Source organism: Neltuma alba, unplaced genomic scaffold (assembly GCF_004799145.2).
Source record: "Neltuma alba isolate B1F8T4 unplaced genomic scaffold, ASM479914v2 tig00011065_pilon, whole genome shotgun sequence".
NCBI lineage: Eukaryota > Viridiplantae > Streptophyta > Magnoliopsida > Fabales > Fabaceae > Neltuma > Neltuma alba.
Window position 1 is genome coordinate 260,751 of NW_021635808.1, and position 19,190 is coordinate 279,940.

A 19,190-nucleotide genomic window follows, 5' to 3' on the forward strand; every position below is an offset into this window, starting at 1 on the left:
CTGCGCAAGTTCAAGGAAGTCTAAGTTTCTCTCTGCATTTTTCTAATTTTGTCACATCACTTTTATTCAAGACTTACTATGCAAGATCCCTTTTTCATCTTCATTTTATGTTGTAATTTAGGATTAAGTTGTATTTAATATTGTTTTATTGCCCATTGTTGGCTAAAAACAACTCATTAGTGATTGAGTTGCCATTTACTCAGACATATACGAACATTTCACTCGCATCGAAATCTTTCACCATTCCTCCTGTTTTATGCTTTATTGGACTACCATTTGATAAACATGCTAGTGATAAGGTATCTGACTGAATTGTTAACTATACAAATATATTTGTTAAAGTTAATGCTTCTGTTTATACACACACAAATGTATGTATATATATTGGCTTTTGTTTTTTATATTTTAGAGTTCTCAGTCTAAAATATATGGAAATTAAGATTTTGGGTGGCTAGATAAAGTTAATTTAGGGCTAACAAATTAATTAAGCATAAAGAGACAAATGTAACTATATTTACTGTAGGCATGTTATGATATTTTTTTTTTTTTCATTCCTCTTTCCTTGAATGCTTCATGGACCCTGGAAAGGTAATTCATCTGGTAATTCCACAACAAAAGCTGGCTATTGAACCTTATCCGCAACCACAAGCTCTTCAAATTTCAATGGGTTTTGGAAATTCCTTTGGTCCATCTCCCTTCCTTCCAAGCATCTTTTGTTCATTTGGAAACTGCTTAACAGGGCTGTTTCTTCCTATGATACCCTCTCCCTTCACCATCTAAACATTTCAGGGAACTGTAGCCTTGGTTGTGACCTGCCAAAAACCATTGATCATATATTCATAAACTGCCCTTTCATCAAAGCAATTTGGCTCGGAAGCTTATCCATTCAATTAAATTTCACAGATTTTTACTCCTTTAAAACCTGGTTAGTTAATACATTGTAGAATCTCAATATACAAAGCCACCAACAACTTCATGAGATTAACATTGTTATCAATACAATTTAGAGGTTGAGAAACCAAGTTATTCATTAGTCAAAGGTTCTGAACCCTGTTAGTTGCCCACAAGAAATAAAAAGATCCTCTTCTTTTATTTCCCTGGCCTTCAATATAGGGAACAAGGCCAAACCTTCCATGCAAGGAAAGATGGGATTCCATTGTCCTTCACAACAATCAACTCTGCTACCATGGGAAATCATATTTCAAAAGCACAAAGTCCGAAAGAAAGACAACTTGCAATGCATAGATCAACCTCAACAACTAATGCTTACTCTGTCTCACATGGAAAAAGGCCAATATTAACTCTCCCCACTTTCTACTAATGTGTGCAAGAGCAACCATATCGTGGCTGGTTGCTCTTCACAATTTCTCTCCTGGAGCCTCTCTCAAGCTAATCTTTATCTTCTTCTAAAAGCAACAGGGGAGGAGAGCAGTAACTTCATCGTAGCTGATATTCACAAACTGCTCAAAAACATCAATGGCATCATTGTCCAAGCACAACAATCCTCCTCCCCCCTTATTTTCTATACCTACTAGTGATCTTCTGTTTTTGTAACTAAGACCTCATTCTTTTTAATATATATTTGATCATTTTACCCAAAAAAAAAGGTTTTGTGCATCTCTGACTCCATCAAATTTTATACAAATATATATATAATATATGCATGACAAGACAAATGAAGCTAATCAACGGTCAACAAATCAAACATCAAGACAAGGACATATTTGGTTATATGCATGTTCTGAAGTTGAAAAAGGGAGAAGTGGGCAGGATAAATCTTTGCCCAGTATAAGAAAAAAATTATGGAAATGCTATGAGAAACTTCACTTACTTCTTGATTAAAGCTTCGTATATGATGCACATACAATCAATATATATTATGTCCGTCAATATATACCTCCTTGTATAACGCTTTTGACTGTCATGCACATGCAAGACCAAAAATCTAGTAAGGATATAGTTCTGTAATTGATAGATCATTTGGTGATGATTGATTAGAGTTTCTTTCTTGTTCACTTGATCTTGTTGCCTTTGAACTGTGATGTCTCAAAGTCATCATCTCAGATGAACTACTATAATTCACAAGAAATCGACGTTCTGAAGGTAAAGGGAGAGAGGAAGAGAAGCTGTTCGGCATAAATGAGATCGAGGCAATGGTTGGTCGATTAGCTGTATTTTCTTGAACACAGAGTAATGCAATGTGAAAGCATCTCATTATTTCATATCTTGAACCATTGCTTATCACAGGATCTACTATATTTGAGGTTGTCCCTTCCTTCCAATTTTTCCATACCTGAAAATGTTGTTCATTAAGAAGAATATTAGTCTTGAGCTACTTTTGCAATTGTATATATGTTAGCTTATATATATATATATATATAGAGAGAGAGAGAGAGAGTAGACAAAAACATAATTCTCTACTCTTGAGAGGAAGAAGCATAGCTTACAAAACTTAATAGGTCCAGATGACCTCGTGTATTCTCTATATGAAAGGTGCTGCTGTTTATCTTGCCACTTATAATCTCTAGAACCAATACGCCGTAACTATATACATCTTATTTTACTGAACATTGACCGTATAGTACATATTCTGGGGCCATATAACCACTGCTTATTAAAATGAACAAATTTAGCTCAATATAGTAGTTATTAATGGTCTTGTAGCTTTCAACCACTAAAGTCATCATTACTTACCGAGTTCCCACAATTCTATTAGTATTGCTTCGAGTTTGATCTACCTTAAATAGTCTCACAGTCTGATATCTTAGGATTTAATTCATCATCTAAGAGAATATTGCTTGCTTTGAGATCACGATGGATAATACGTAATCTTGAATCTTGATGAAGATAAAGCAAACCACAAGCAATGCCCCTTATAATCTTGTATCGTACTATCCAATTCAAAAAAGCTTGCTGATTTGGATCTGCAAAATTTCTTGTTATATACTTACCCGTTTAATGCTATGATGTGTTAAAACTATACATGTCTAAAATATGGATTCTCATTCAAACAATAAAAATGAAGTGATAGATATGCAAACTATGTTACTTACCGAATAAAAAGAAATCAAGACTTTTGTTAGCAAGAAATTCATAGACGAGTAGTGTTTTTGTTTTTTCTAGACAGAAACCAAGTAATCTTACTAAATTCTGATGGTGAAGTTTTGCTACTAACATCACTTCAGTCTTAAATTCTAAGTCTCCTTGCCTAGAATGCATGCCTGGACAACATTTTCACAGTAACTTCTTGTCCATCGGGAAGCTGACCCTGCATTTATTTATTAGAATGTAAATCATGAACACATACACACTCTTTTTTTTCCTTCTTCACTTTCAACAATATAGTGATGCTATGCACTTCTAAGTGACAAATTTATTATACCTTATACACTGGCCCAAATCCTCCTTGTCCAAGCTTATTTGCATAAGAGAAGTTATCAGTTGTGAGCTTGATGGTGTTATAGTCGATTTATAGAATCTCAGCTGGTTTAATTTCACCATTATCCTTTGTTTTAGCTTCAACTGAGAAAGAGCAAGTCATGAGTTCTTCAAATAGCATAAAGTACAAAATCTATTTAAACTCCCCACCCTTTTTTTTGCTGAAAAATCTCAACATAAAAAATTCCTTGTGTTTGTTTTTCCAGAAAGGCTTCATTAATCGAAATTAGAGTTAACATTTATAAAGAATTTTTCCCAGCTGAAAGAATGAGAAAGTCATTTAGACGTACTTTCATGGGTTTTCTTCTTTCTTCTAATCATAAAGAATGCTATGAGAAGGGCGATAATGGCACCAATCAGCATAACCACAACAATGGTAGTTCTTGATTTATTGCTACTTCCTGTAAAATCAAAGTTGAATTTGTAGAGAGAACTCATTATGTTACTAGATTATATAGACAACCTCAAAAACTAATTATACTTATTAATATATATTCACGAACTAAATTTTATATTCAAAACTTCATCTAAAGAAACTTAAAGTGAATCCTGTGCATTACACATGGAGTTTGATGGGGTTATGAAAAATGTATCATGTTGAAGTTCTGTAATTTATATTTATTGATGATTTTATGTATATATCAGGCTATATTACTTGAATAAGAATAAGTAACTTTTGTTGGAAAATCAGGAACTCCTGGGATGTCACACAAAAGAAGTTTTATATTCCCTCTTCAAGCTTATCCGATCCAATCACACAAATTAGTGGCAAGTTAAATTTTTCATAGTAAACACCATACACATAAGGCTATGAGTTTGTGAGAGATACCTTGTGGGGAAGTAGTATTTGTTGATGGAGGAAGAGCAGAGGGGAGAGTTATTTTTGTTGAATTGACAAGCGCATGATCATAGAATAAGAAATTCTCAAATCTAATATTGCAGTTCAATCTGATGACCTTCCCGCTAACCTTGTTCTAACAACAATTTGGGATATAAAAAATAAAATTCTGCAAACAATCAAAGCAATCTTGCCTATTCAAATCAGGCGTGTACTAAACAAGGCCATACACAACTTGTGATTGATCAGCTATTGCATTTCCCGCAACCACCTTACGATAAGAGTTACCATCCCTGGCCTTGTCTTTTAGATTTTGCATTAGATCATTAAGTGAAATGTTGTATTTGTTTGCATCTATTGTATTAGTGTCGTTGCTATTACAGTTGTAAAAGTCATGGTCCCGGTAAATCCCAAACATTTGATGACTTGAGTATTGAAACATGCATAAATTATAGTATCCAAATGCCTCCTTCTGATATGGACATAGCTTTGGGAGAAGGATTGTGGCATTATTGAGGCAATTACGACAAGAATCTGGCTTCATGTCTCCTCTGCACAGTCCAAGTGCGTTAACAGTGTTGGGGCTTTCACCATAGGAGGAATTGTAGAAGCCATAGTCAATTTTGGTGTCAGAGGTGAAATTAGAAAGAAGGGTATTGAGGTTGGTGTCGTAGGAACTTGGTTTTGTGTAGTTGCCACTTTCGTTGAAGCACTTGTACAAGTAGAAGTCAGGTTGGGCGGTATGAATGAAATAGCAGTTGTAGTTGTAGTTGTCATCAAGGAATGAATGAAATTTGAGAAATGAGATTTGAGTATGGAGCTTAGGATGCGGTAAGCTAAAATTCCTAGTACAATAATATCCTTAATATAAAACACAGTACAGTTGACAAGTCTGAAGATAAGATTCCAATATTCCTAGGAATACAAGTTGACAAGTCTAAGATAGGAATTTCTAAGAATACAGGTCTTCTAGGGGTTATTTAATTTCTCCATTCACACTGTGGTTTTTCCAAGTGGCCGACCACCATGTGCAGGCTGGGATGTTTTAACTTTCCACATGCGTGGTGCTTTTTAGGAACTTGGTCTTTTTAGAATTTGCGCTAGGGCCGATTTAGTGTTTTGACTTTTCTTTTATTCTTTTTAGGTAGAAAACCACATAGAGTTTTCTTTTGTTTTTTTTTTAAGAAAAATGGTAGGAGTATTTTTTTGACTGGTTACATATATGGTTGAGACTAAGCTTAAATAGGAGCAAAACTTTAGCGACACTGAAACAGTTGACCAAATTAACGCGAAAGAAACTTCAAATTAAAGAAAGTGACAAATTTCTCAAAGATAATTCTCTTTCACACTTCAAATTAAACAAGTTTTTCCATTCTCTTTCTCAAAGACAGCCTTCTCTGTGTCGTGCGTTGGAGCTCTGCCGTTGTTTCACGATCTTCTAAACACTGTTGTCTTTTTTGCTGTTACATGCCTCCCTCCATTATTGCCTTCTCTTATTTTTGTGTTGGAGCTTGGCACTGTTGTGGGTTATACTTGCGTGGAGAGAATGTTCATGTTCATGTTTGGCTTTAATCCTTTTATTTTTTAAAATGTTTTGCTTACTTTTCATCATATTTAGAAATGGATTAATCTTTAGTCCCGTATGCTTCAATTTCTTAAGATTCTAAACAATGGCCTCTTGAGTTCTCATAGGGTAATCATCATTTTAATATAAGCATATTATTTAATTTCTCCATTCACACTGTGGTTTTTCCAAGTGGCCGACCACCATGTGCAGGTTGGGACATTTTAACTTTCCACATGTGTGTTGCTTTTCAGGAACTTGGTCTTTTTAGAATTTATAATGGGGCCAATTTAGTGTTTCAACTTTTCTTTCATTCTTTTAGGTAGAAAACCACAGAGTTTTCTTTTGTTTTTGTTTTTTAAGAAAAATGGTAGGAGTATTTTTTTGACCGGTTACATATATGGTTGAGACTAAGCTTAAATAGGAGCAAGACTTTGGCGACACTGAAACAATTGACCAAATTAACGTGAAAGAAACTTCAAATTAAAGAAAGTGACAAATTTCTCAAAGATAATCCTCTTTCACACTTCAAATTAAACAAGTTTTTCCATTCTCTTTCTCAAAGACAGCCTTCTCTGTGTCGTGCGTTGGAGCTCTGCTGTTGGTTCATGGTCTTCTAAACACTGTTGTCTTTTTTGCCGTTACATGCCTCCCTCCATTGTTGCCTTCTCTTATTTTTGTGTTGGAGCTGAGCACTATTGTGGGTTATACTTGCGTGGAGAGAATGTTCATGTTCATGTTTGGCTTTAATCCTTTTTTTTTTTTTAATGTTTTGCTTACTTTTCGTCATTTTTAGAAATGGATTAATCTTTAGTCCCGTATGCTTTAATTTCTTAAGATTCTTAACAATGGCTTCTCGAGTTCTCATAGGGTACTCATCATTTTAATATAAGCATATTTTTTTAATTATTTTATTCCAATAGTGGCATAATTATGCAAATAGCCTCCATAGTAATCATTATTCTGTGAAGTTGGGAATCTAGAATGTTAATCCTTTGTTCTACTTCTTTATTACTCCATATAGTGCATGTGATGTGCGAAACAGAATGAAACTAAACCATAGGAAATTCAGAAAGCAATATTTATTCTATCACAGAAAATCTGTAATTCACACGCAAGACCAAACCTAGACTTCTATAGAGATATAGCAAACTATTCACTAATTGAGGCCTCATTTTTATGCTTGTCGAGTAGAGTAATGTACTCCCTCTCCTTCATCTTCCTCTCTGGTCTGCATCTCAAGCGTGCTGCTGAAATTCATTAAGCATGGAGGTCGTGAAGGTAAAGGGAGAGACGAAGAGTAGCTATTGAGCATAAGTTCAATAGAAGCCATAGTAGGCCTGTCTGTTACGTTTTCTTGAACACACAGTAAGGCGATATGAATGCATCTCATTATTTCATCCCTTGAACCATTGCTGATCACGGGATCTACTATATTTGAGGTTGTCCCTTCCCTCCAGTTTTTCCATACCTGCAAGAAGTTCCTCATATTATTCCCAAGTTACTTTTACAATTTTGTATGGTAGCTAGCTATGGCATCCATATATATAATCTTATCACTCTCTACTTTTGACAATTGAAAATATATACATAAAGAAGGTAGATACTTACAAAGCTTAAAAGATCTTGTATATCCTCCTCATCAATCACGCTACTATTCTTTTGGCCACTTATAATTTCAAGAGCCAGTATACCAAAACTAAAGACATCTAATTTTGTTGATATTTGTCCATGTATTGCATATTCTGGTGCCATGTATCCACTGTTTGTCAATATAAAAAATCTTAATTAGACAAAGATGATATTAAATCCAATAATTTGTTAGGTATGGAGTTAATAACTGTAAGTAGTACTTACTAAGTTCCAACAACTTTGCTTGTAGTGTTATGAGTTTGATCTAAAGCAAATAGCCTTGCCATGCCAAAATCTGCTATTTTTGGATTTAGATCTTTATCTAGAAGAATATTACTTGCTTTGAGGTCACGGTGAACAATGCGTAATCTTGAATCTTCATGTAGGTAAAGAATGCCACGAGCAATGCCGACTATAATTTTGTAACGCACTTCCCAATGCAAATGAGTTTGTTGAATTGGATCTGTATAGTAAAGGACAATCCTATTTAGGTCTATGATCTCTTAAATCTATGGCTAGAATATCTCTTCCACTTTTACCCAATATAAGTGAAGAATAAAGATACTATATATATAAATCAAAATCATTCTTAAAGAGGCTACTATCATCACTTACCGAATAACATGTAATCAAGACTTCTATTGGGAAGAAACTCATAAATGAGTAGCCTTTCAGTTCCTTCTAAACAGAAACCAACTAATCTTACTAAATTACGATGCTGAAGTTTGGCCATCAATAACACTTCATTTTTGAATTCTAAGCCTCCTTGCCCTGAATCCATGGACAACCTTTTGACAGCAACTTCTTGTCCATTACGGAGCCTACCCTGTATTTATTAGAGTTGGGACATGTAATTAATAACACATCAATTGTTCTAGCTAGACAATGTGATTTTATTTGTCTTGATCTAACATTAATGTCATTACATACCTTATATACTGGCCCAAATCCTCCTTGTCCGAGTTTATTTGCAACAGAAAAGTTATCTGTAGCCAGTCTGATGGTCTCAAAGTCAAATTGCAACGAATCAGCTGGGTTAATGTCTTCATCATCCATTATTTCAGCTTCATCTGAGAAAGAATTCAAAGATGAGCCCCTCAAATGCGATCAAACAATAAGTCTAGGTATGCATATACATAGGTTTTGTTGAAAAACTATTTTATTGATGTGCCCAAGAAGTGATTAATGTAAATTATAATTACTTGAGTCTAAGTGATATTCATAAATAAAATTAAAGGCCTTTTTACTATATAAATATTATAATTAAATGTTTAATTTGCCCAAAATAAGCAAGAAACTCTTTATTTTTTCCCCATATCACTGTCAGTCGTGAGGGACCATAACCACCATGGCTTTTAATTTCCACTTTGTCGCGCATGGGCCAAGTGGGAACTTCAAAAGCAATCAAAGTTTAAAAGCTTTGACTTAAAGATATCAAAGAATATCCTAATATTTAAAACTATTCCAGGGCGATGAATTGAAAGGTTGACATTGACAAATTACTACATAGAAAAAATATTATTTTATGTATCTTCATCTTCTCAAGTCTTAACTTACTTTCAATGGTTTTCTTCGATTTCCTAACTGCAAAATAGATGAAAATCAAGATGAGAAGGGCAATGGAGGCACCAATCACCACGGCCACAATAATAATAATGGTTCTTGATCTATTATGTTTTCCTGCAAAAGTCGAACATGCTCAGAAGTTGATTGACATGTTTCTTGGCCAGATACACAGACAACCACAACGGTAAAATTACTAAAGTCTAGTTTCACAGTTGTGAATAATTTTTGGATAACCTGCAAATAAGAGAACAACGCACATATATCAGACTACATCACTGAGACAGAAGTAGCTAGGTACCTTCTCTGGTAGATGGAATGTTACACAAACAATAATAGAATGATTTAATTATGGACACATGATAAATTTATACATTATTAATAATCACTCCTCTACTCTTGTTTACATATTTGGTTCTTAATATAAGACCTACTTAAGTAATTTGATTAGATTAAGAAAGTTAAGTAACTTAATCATAATAAATATGACATGTTTTTCTTAAAGCATCATAATCATCTTCTTTAATGTCCTTCCTTCTTTTGCTATTTGATTATGGTTAAGGGAATATTAGTAGGGCTGATTTGAAAAAAATTGATCAAGAGGAGTGATTTGAAAAAAACTGATTAATATTAAAAATAGGTCTTACATTTAGGATCAAAATCAACCTCACAATTAAGTCCTAAATTAAGGATTGGAAGAGTATAAAGCAAAGAAGAAATTTTGTTTTAATATGAGCCATGTTATTAAATTTTGTCATTTGAATGTATAATTATACCTTTCATTCTTTTTTTTTGTTTTTAACTCATGGATATTTTCCTATTAAAGGCAAATCCTGTTCGAGAAAAGATCGGGCATTAAACATAGGCACTTCTCCCAAAAAGGATTTAAACATTGGTTTGCCATGTTGTGAAGAATTAGCCCCTTTCACTAGACCCAATGATTTATTATTGTATACATTTTGTATTTTTTGGGTTGGGTATATATTAAATAGAGATAAAGTTATAAAATTATTAAATTTTAATATGTACTAGAGTTAATGAGTGTTTAAGTTACTAAATAGAGGCAAGACGTATTAGAAGTAACCTTAAGTAAATTTTCTTTCTTTGCCTTATAATTTAATAAGGTTCTTTTTTTATTTACAACGCAAAGTCAGAGAAATTACTACCCTAGAAGCGTCTCTGCAAACGAATGTTTTTTAATTATCACTTTGAGCAAACTCCATCTCAAAGGTTGGTATACGTCTGAATTTTTCGGAGTGATTTGCATAGTTAAGGATGAGTTTTGAGAGATACCTTGTGACGGAGTAGTAGTGGAAGGAGGAGGAGAAGGAGATGCAGATACTTGTATTGGATCAACAACATTAGGATTATAGAACCGGTTCTTCTCAAATCTGACATTGCAGTTCCGTTTGATAACCCTACCTCCAACCTTGTTCTGACAGCAAATTGGGATATCTGATATCGCCTTTTTCAAGCAAGCCTCGCAATTTTGCTCAGTCAAATCAGGCGTGCACTGAGCAAGACCATGTACATATTGAAACGGCGTTGAGGCGTTCCCAGCAGCCACCTTGCGATTAGGGCCACCAGCCGCAGCTTTGGTCTTAAGAACTTGCATTAGCCGATCAAGTGCATCTGTGTACTGTTCTGCATTTCCTACATTAATTGGGTTATTAATTGCGTAGGCAAAATCAGGGTTCTGATATATCCCAAACATTGAGCTATTTGAATATTGAAAGCTGCACGAGTCATAGTATATAAATGCCTCCTTCTGATTTGGACATTTCTGTGGGAGAAGACTCGTAGCATTATTGAGGCAACTACGACAAGCATCTGGCGTAAGATCTCCTCTGCAGAGCCCAGATGAGTAAACCGTGTCGGGCATTTGGCCGTACGAGTAATTGTAGAAGCCATAGTCATCTGTTGTGTTGGAGGTGAAATTGGAAAGGAGGGTTTTGAGGTTGGTATGATAGGCACTTTCGTCTGTGTAGGTTCCTTTGTCATCGAAACAGGTTTGATTAACATAAGGTCGGCCCTGCTGGGCGGTGAGAATGAGAAGATGGCAAAAGAATGATAGAAGAACCAGAAGAATATTGACAATCAGCGTCATTATGGGGGTAAGTTAAAACTGTGATAAATGAAAAAAGTAAAGCTTTTTAAGCAATTAAGATGTGATTTTTGAGTGTTGTTGATGAGCGATGAAGCAAGGCTTACTAGGACAACAATAACCTCAACATCTTTATAGGACACAAAAGTCAACAAGTCAATGACAAGATTCGAGTAAGGGATATTGCATTTTGTTCCATATGTTTGGCTATTTTGACACGGCAATTCATCAAATGCCAACAATTAACGTGTCTGTGTTTCCACTTCCACGCGGCCTTGTAGTAAAATTCCGACACATGCACTGTGGAAACAACATATATAATTTATGTGTTTAACCACCAGAAACACTCTTAAGGAAAATAAATGATATAACGTTGTTTTTCTTCTTGATAAAATGATATAACGTTGTTGAGTACGTAATAATCACTCACCCCGCATGCGCTATCATTCAGTGGGCACGTTACTGGTTGGCCTTTTTAATATATTCATACGTGACTAGGAATATATATAAGGCTTGCACTCCTTCGCTCCTTACTCATAAATCTTGCTTTTAGTTTGTTGTCAATTCTATACGGAGTTATGCATATGGCCTTTTTTTTAAAGATAATCCCTTCAACTATTTAAATTGGAGAGAATTGATGAAGCATATTGAGGTTGATGTGGTAGGCACCTTTGTTTGCGTCGGTTCCTTTGTCATTGAAACAGGTGTGATTAAAGAAGTCCGGATGCTGATGGGCGTTGATGAATGAGAAGATGAGGCAGGTATAATGAAACCAAAGCACAACGAATGAGAGAAAATTTCATGGTTGTTGAAATTTAGGATTTGCAATTTTGGAATCCTATTTGGTGAATGATATAGGAAGGATTATTCTCAACTTTGTAACCCACTAATCAACAACTCAAGGAATATATATTCATATGTGACTAGGAATATATGGCTTCGTTCTTGGGATGAGCATTTTTATGAGGTAAAGAAATGTAATTATTACAAAATACTACGATGTAAGATTTAAAAAATTAATTAAATTAAAAAAAATGCGCGTTGTTTTTTTTTTAAGATATCCCTTCAATTATTTAAATTGGAGATAATTGATGAAAAGACTTCCTTAATATGTATAATTAATAGAGATAATTTAAGAAATTATAAATTCAGAAAATAAAGTAAATACTTTTTTAATTTTAAAATCAAAACGAACCATTTAAATAAGTGCGTTATATTTCGAAGGCAGTACTGTTCAATTTCTCAAAGTCAAAAGTCCAGTTGTCCAAGACAAGGGGCGGGCCAGCCAGCATGAGGCCATGAAGGGGCATAAATTGAAAATAATAACATATTTAATATATTAAGAAATAAAAATTTCTTCTTTTCACACTTATATTCTTCCTTCGTCCTTGCCTATTAATGGGATAGTTGGCACCACAAATTTCCGAAGGAACAAGACCGACCACACGGTCAACACATGTGATCCCTCTTCTCCCATTAATCAGAGGTGGGCCCCTATGTTTTATTTATGTTCTTTTCACGCTTATATTAATCTTCCTTCGTCCTTGCCTATTAATGGGATAGTTGGCACCACAAATTTCCGAAGGAACAAGACCGACCACATGGTCAACACATGTGATCCCTCTTCTCCCATTAATCAGAAGCGGGCCCCTATGTTTTAATTTTATGTTCAGACTTTAGCCTTTTTTATATTAAAAAAAATCAAAGGCAGACTCGGCAAGATTTACCTGTGGGGTAAAATTTGAAACCAATATTCTAAAAAATATAATTGCAAAAATTTATTATCTTGACTTGACCTAGGAATACATACACGTTGACTTAGGTCGTCGTCCAATAGCTTAAGGCAAATAGACCGAAGAGGGAAAAAAAAAGAATTATCATAAGTTTTCAAGAAAATAATTTAATTACTAAAAAATCCCAACAATAAATTATTAGTATGAATATATTGTTGTTTTCTATTCTAAAACTTGTCATTATATACTCTTTAATTGTTAATGAACTTGAGGATAATTAAATTCCTTCTTTAGGATCTGATTGTAATCCTCAAAAAAAAAAAAAACAGAGAGAGAGATACAAATGGAGAAAAAAATTGGGAAGGAAATAGGGCCCCCACTTGTCCTTGCACTCGTTTTCTCTCCCACTTGATAGCATTCAAGCTTCATCAGTGCTTAGAATTGACGACTACTTGTCTCAATTGGTCTCCAATGAACTTATTGCATAGTGCGGAATATACAAGAGAAGCCAACACGTTCTCTCTGCATTTACTTATTGTTGCATAGATTAAGAAGTCTCATCACAATAATGACCACTATAATGCTTGTGATTACAGTGAGATCTGCATTGATTAAATACAATTTCAACCATTCATATTTAAAATTTTAAACTAATAATTTTTAAATAAATTTTTTTAAACAAGGACAATTAAAAGATTAAATGAATTTTTGTAGTTAATTTATTAAATTTCTTTTAAATTATTTTTTTCAATTTCACTTGTACTAAATGAAATTACAAAAGAAATCTCAATAACAAGTGACGAGCACGAATGAATATATTATCATTTTCTATTCTAGAACTGTCATTATATACTCTTTAGTTGTTAATAAACTTTAAAATAATTAATTTTTTTCTTTAAGATCGGCATTCCTTATTTCTATTCAAAATACGAATAGTTCCGTGACTTTGGCTAAGGGATTGTTGAATCTTTGCCTTGGAATAAATAGAATAAAATAGATTGATATTAGTGCGATCTGACTCATTATCAGCGATCAATCTTGAACTGGAGAGATCATTCATTTTTCTGATATACGAAATATGGGATTTCACTAAGTCAGTTCTTAGAAAATCTTGAATCAAACCATTTATACTTACTTCAACAAAAGAATGGCAGGTCTCTTCAGTGGAAGACATTTTTTTTTTTGTCTCGATCCCAATCTCATTGTAAATGACATACCAATGGAGAAAAAAAATTTGGAAAGGAAATAACGCCTCCTACTTGTCTTTGTACTTGTTTTCTCTTACACTTAATGGCATTCAAACTTCATCAGTGCTTAAAATTGATAACTACTTGCCTCAATTGGTCTCCAATGAACGTATTGCATAGTACGGAATATACAAGAGAAGCCAACACATTCTCTCTCCATTTACTTATTGTTGCATGGTTTAAGAAGTCTCATCACAATAACGACCACTATAATGCTTATGATTACAGTGAGATCTGTATTGATTAAATACAATTTCAACCATTTATATTTAAAATTTTAAACTAATAATTTTTAAATAAAATTTTTTAAACAAGGTCAATTAAAAGATTAAATGAATTTTTGTAGTTAATTTATTAAATTTCTTTTAAATTATGTTTTTCAATTTCACCTGTACTAAATGAAATCACAAAAGAAATCTCAATAATAAGTGACAAGCACGCATGAATATATTAGCATTTTCTATTCTAGAACTATCATTACATACTCTTTAGTTGTTAATCAACTTTAAGATAATTAAATTTTTTCTTTAAGATCAGCATTCCTTATTTCTATTCAACATACCAATAGTTCCATGACTTTGGCTAAGGGATTGTTGAATCTTTGACTTGGAATAAATAGAATAAAATATATTGATATTAGTGCGATCTGACTCGTTATCACCGATCAATCTTGAACCAAAGAGATCATTCCTTTTTCTGATATACGAAATATGAGATTTCACTAAGTCAATTCTTAGAAAATCTTGAATCAAAGCGTTTGCAATTACTTCAACAAAAGAATGGCGGGTCTCTTCAATAGAAGAAATTTTTTGGTCTCGATCCCAATCTCATTGTAAATGACATACCAATGGAGAAAAAAATTTGGAAAGGAAATAAGGCCTCCCACTTGTCTTTGCACTCATTTCTCTTACACTTGATGGCATTCAGACTTCATCAGTGCTTAGAATTGACGACTACTTGCCTCGATTGGTCTGCAATGAACTTATTGCATAATACGGAATATACAAGAGAAGCAAATGACAGTCTCTCTCCATTTACGTTACTCATTGTTGCACAGTTTAAGAACTCCCACCGCAATAAATGACCACCAGAAAACTTATGATTACAATGAGCTCTGTATTGGTTAAGTACAAGTTCAACCATTTATGTTTAAAATTTTAAACTAATAATTTTTAAATGAATTTTTGTAGTTAATTCATTAAATTTTCTTAATTTATTTTTTTTGGCAATTTCACTTGTACTAAATGAAATTATAAATGAGAGAGAAAAATATAAGTATTCACATTTAATCATTAATTTTAAACATAAAATTAACAAATAAGTATTAATTACTCCCTCCGGTTCAAATTATAAGATAAATCTTATCTATTTACGTTTATCAAGAAATTAGCTAAAATTAGTTTAGAAATATAAATAGGTAAGACATGTATTTTTTTCCTCATATATGCCCTCATTAATGAAAATAATAAGTAAATAAATCAAAGAGAAAAGAAAATATATGGGGGGATAAAATTGAGAAAATACTAAATGTTTTCTTATAAAAAAAAACCCCTCTAATAAAGTTTAGCTTATATTTTAAATTAAGTTATTTATATTGTTGACCTAACTAATTTTTGTAGAAGTGGCTTATGTTTGTGATTAGAAAGGAGTACATTAAAACCCCACTGGCTTTTCTTTGAATATTTTTACATCCTTCCCGAGCAATATAAATTATAAAAGGAGAACGATCTAAAATTTCAATTTAAAAATAATTATGTACTAAAACATTGTGTCGTAAGTTATAATTATTGATACAAGTAATTGTAAATTTATTAGGATTCTTAGTTCTAAAAATCACCAAAAGTGATCTGTGTGACTTAAATATTTTATTTAATTTGCAAACAAGATTTCAATATTTGTGACTACTTAAAGTTGACATTTTTAATTATTTTTAGAAATTTTTTCCCTAAATATCATTAAATTAATTTTTTTATATACGACCTAAGGGTTATATACCCCCATTTACAAATCATACCCTAACAATTTCTCAAATTTCGATGAAATGACTGGTGGAGAAAGATAATGAAAGTATGTTCACTACTTAAAGTTGACATTTTTAATTATTTTTAAAAATGTGCGTTGGTTTTTTTTTTAAGATATTCCTTCAATTATTTAAATTGGAGATAATTGATGAAAAGACTTCCTTAATATGTATAATTAATAGAGATAAGTTAAGAAATTATAAATTCAGAAAATAAAGTAAATACTTTTTTAATTTTAAAATCAAAACAAACCATTTAAATAATTGTGTTATATTTCGGAGGCAGTACTGTTCAATTTCTCAAAGTCAAAAGTCCAGTCGTCCAAGACAAGAGGCGGGCCAACCAGCATGAGGCCATGAAGGGGCATAAATTGAAAATAATAACATATTTAATATATTAAGAAATAAAAATTTCTTCTTTTCACACTTATATTCTTCCTTCGTCCTTGCCTATTAATGGGATAGTTGGCACCACAAATTTCCAAAGGAACAAGACCGACCACACGGTCAACACATGTGATCCCTCTTCTCCCATTAATCAGAGGCGGGCCCCTATGTTTTAATTTTATGTTCTATTCACGCTTATACTCTTCCTTCGTCCTTGCCTATTAATGGGATAGTTGGCACCACAAATTTCCGAAGGAACAAGACCGACCACACGGTCAACACATGTGATCCCTCTTCTCCCATTAATCAGAGGCGGACCCCTATGTTTTAATTTTATGTTCTTTTCACGCTTATATTCTTCATTCGTCCTTGCCTATTAATGGGATAGTTGGCACCACAAATTTCCGAAGGAACAAGACCGACCACATGGTCAACACATGTGATCCCTCTTCTCCCATTAATCAGAAGCGGGCCCCTATGTTTTAATTTTATGTTCAGACTTTAGCCTTTTTTATATTAAAAAAAATCAAAGGCAGACTCGGCAAGATTTACCTGTGGGGTAAAATTTGAAACCAATATTCTAAAAAATATAATTGCAAAAATTTATTATCTTGACTTGACCTAGGAATACATACACGTTGACTTAGGTCGTCGTCCAATAGCTTAAGGCAAATAGACCGAAGAGGGAAAAAAAAAGAATTATCATAAGTTTTCAAGAAAATAATTTAATTACTAAAAAATCCCAACAATAAATTATTAGTATGAATATATTGTTATTTTCTATTCTAAAACTTGTCATTATATACTCTTTAATTGTTAATGAACTTGAGGATAATTAAATTCCTTCTTTAGGATCTGATTGTAATCCTCAAAAAAAAAAAAAAAACAGAGAGAGAGAGAGAGAGATACAAATGGAGAAAAAAATTGGGAAGGAAATAGGGCCCCCACTTGTCCTTGCACTCGTTTTCTCTCCCACTTGATAGCATTCAAGCTTCATCAGTGCTTAGAATTGACGACTACTTATCTCAATTGGTCTCCAATGAACTTATTGCATAGTGCGGAATATACAAGAGAAGCCAACACGTTCTCTCTCCATTTACTTATTGTTGCATAGATTAAGAAGTCTCATCACAATAATGACCACTATAATGCTTGTGATTACAGTGAGATCTGTATTGATTAAATACAATTTCAACCATTTATATTTAAAATTTTTAAATAATAATTTTTAAATAAAATTTTTTAAGGACAATTAAAAGATTAAATGAATTTTTGTAGTTAATTTATTAAATTTCTTTTAAATTATGTTTTTCGATTTCACCTGTACTAAATGAAATCACAAAAGAAATCTCAATAATAAGTGACGAGCACGCATGAATATGTTAGCATTTTCTATTCTAGAACTGTCATTACATACTCTTTAGTTGTTAATCAACTTTAAGATAATTAAATATTTTCTTTAAGATCGGCATTCCTTATTTCTATTCAACATACAAATAGTTCCGTGACTTTGGCTAAGGGATTGCTGAATCTTTGCCTTGGAATAAATAGAATAAAATAGATTGATATTAGTGCGATTTGACTCATTATCAGTGATCAATCTTGAACCAGAGAGATCATTCCTTTTTCTGATATACGAAATATGGGATTTCACTAAGTCAGTTCTTAGAAAATCTTGAATCAAACCATTTGTACTTACTTCAACAAAAGAATGGCAGGTCTCTTCAATGGAAGAAATTTTTTTTGTCTCGATCCCAATCTCATTGTAAATGACATACCAATGGAGAAAAAAATTTTGGAAAGGAAATAACGCCTCCCACTTGTCTTTGTACTCGTTTTCTCTTACACTTAATGGCACTCAAACTTCATCAGTGCTTATAGTTGATGACTACTTGCCTCAATTGGTCTCCAATGAACTTATTGCATAGTACGGAATATACAATAAAAGCAAATGACAGTCTCTCTCCATTTACGTTACTCATTGTTGCACAGTTTAAGAAGTCCCACCGCAATAAATGATCACCAGAAAACTTATTATTACAATGAGCTCTCTATTGGTTAAGTTCAAGTTCAACCATTTATGTTTAAAATTTTAAACTAATAATTTTTAAATGAATTTTTGTAGTTAATTCATTAAATTTTCTTAATTTTTTTTTTGGCAATTTCACCTGTACTAAATGAAATTATAAATGAGAGAGAAAAATATAAGTATTCACATTTAATCATTAATTTTAAACATAAAATTAACAAATAAGTATTAATTACTCCCTCCGGTTCAAATTATAAGATAAATCTTATCTATTTATGTTTATCAAGAAATTAGCTAAAATTAGTTTAGAGATATAAATAGGTAAGACATGTATTTTTTCCTCATATATGCCCTCATTAATGAAAATAATAAGTAAAAGATGCAATAAATAAATCAAAGAGAAAAGAAAATTTATGGGGGGATAAAATTGAGAAAATACTAAATGTTTTCTTATAAAAAAAATCAAACCCCTCTAATAAAGTTTAGCTTATATTTTAAATTAAGTTATTTATATTGTTGACCTAACTAATTTTTGTAGAAGTGGCTTATGTTTGTGATTAGAAAGGAGTACATTAAAACCCCACTGGCTTTTCTTTGAATATTTTTACATCCTTCCCGAGCAATATAAATTATAA

The 19,190-nt window shown here is 32.6% G+C and overlaps 2 protein-coding genes and 1 pseudogene across 3 annotated transcripts in view; all 3 read right to left on the reverse strand.

Annotated features, from left to right (window-relative positions):
- Positions 1-2,417: 2,417 nt before the first annotated feature.
- LOC114761001 (cysteine-rich receptor-like protein kinase 5) lies at positions 2,418-3,469 on the reverse strand (annotated as a pseudogene).
- Positions 3,470-6,969: 3,500 nt separating this feature from the next.
- LOC114761013 (cysteine-rich receptor-like protein kinase 10) overlaps positions 6,970-19,190 on the reverse strand; it is a 74,424-nt gene continuing 62,203 nt past the window's right edge. Inside the window, exons 1-6 of one of the 2 annotated variants that reach the window (XM_028950325.1) lie at positions 9,030-9,168; positions 8,403-8,542; positions 8,088-8,298; positions 7,698-7,935; positions 7,452-7,602; positions 6,970-7,311 (exon numbers count right to left, since the gene is read on the reverse strand). In XM_028950325.1, the coding sequence (XP_028806158.1) occupies positions 7,018-7,311; positions 7,452-7,602; positions 7,698-7,935; positions 8,088-8,298; positions 8,403-8,528 (1,020 nt within the window). In that variant the 5' untranslated portion in view covers positions 8,529-8,542; positions 9,030-9,168 and the 3' untranslated portion in view covers positions 6,970-7,017. Of the gene's footprint in view, positions 7,312-7,451; positions 7,603-7,697; positions 7,936-8,087; positions 8,299-8,402; positions 8,543-9,029; positions 9,169-19,190 lie in introns of those variants that run through there. The other variant, XM_028950324.1, reaches the window with a different exon arrangement.
- LOC114761002 (cysteine-rich repeat secretory protein 38-like) lies at positions 9,126-11,142 on the reverse strand. Its single transcript, XM_028950313.1, has 2 exons — positions 10,329-11,142; positions 9,126-9,272 (listed from the first exon to the last, which is right to left on the reverse strand). Exons 1-2 carry the CDS (start codon positions 11,140-11,142, stop codon positions 9,232-9,234), a joined length of 855 nt encoding a protein of 284 aa, XP_028806146.1. The 3' UTR covers positions 9,126-9,231.

What these genes read in the sequence shown, in the direction of transcription:
- LOC114761002 (XM_028950313.1), bottom strand. Translation starts at nt 11,142, where the DNA reads ATGACGCTGATTGTCAATATTCTTCTGGTTCTTCTATCATTCTTTTGC. An exon ending in CACTACTACTCCGTCACAAG is followed by an intron (nt 9,273 to 10,328) that starts GTATCTCTCAAA and finishes TCTTATTTGCAG; the next exon opens with GTTATCCAAAAATTATTCAC.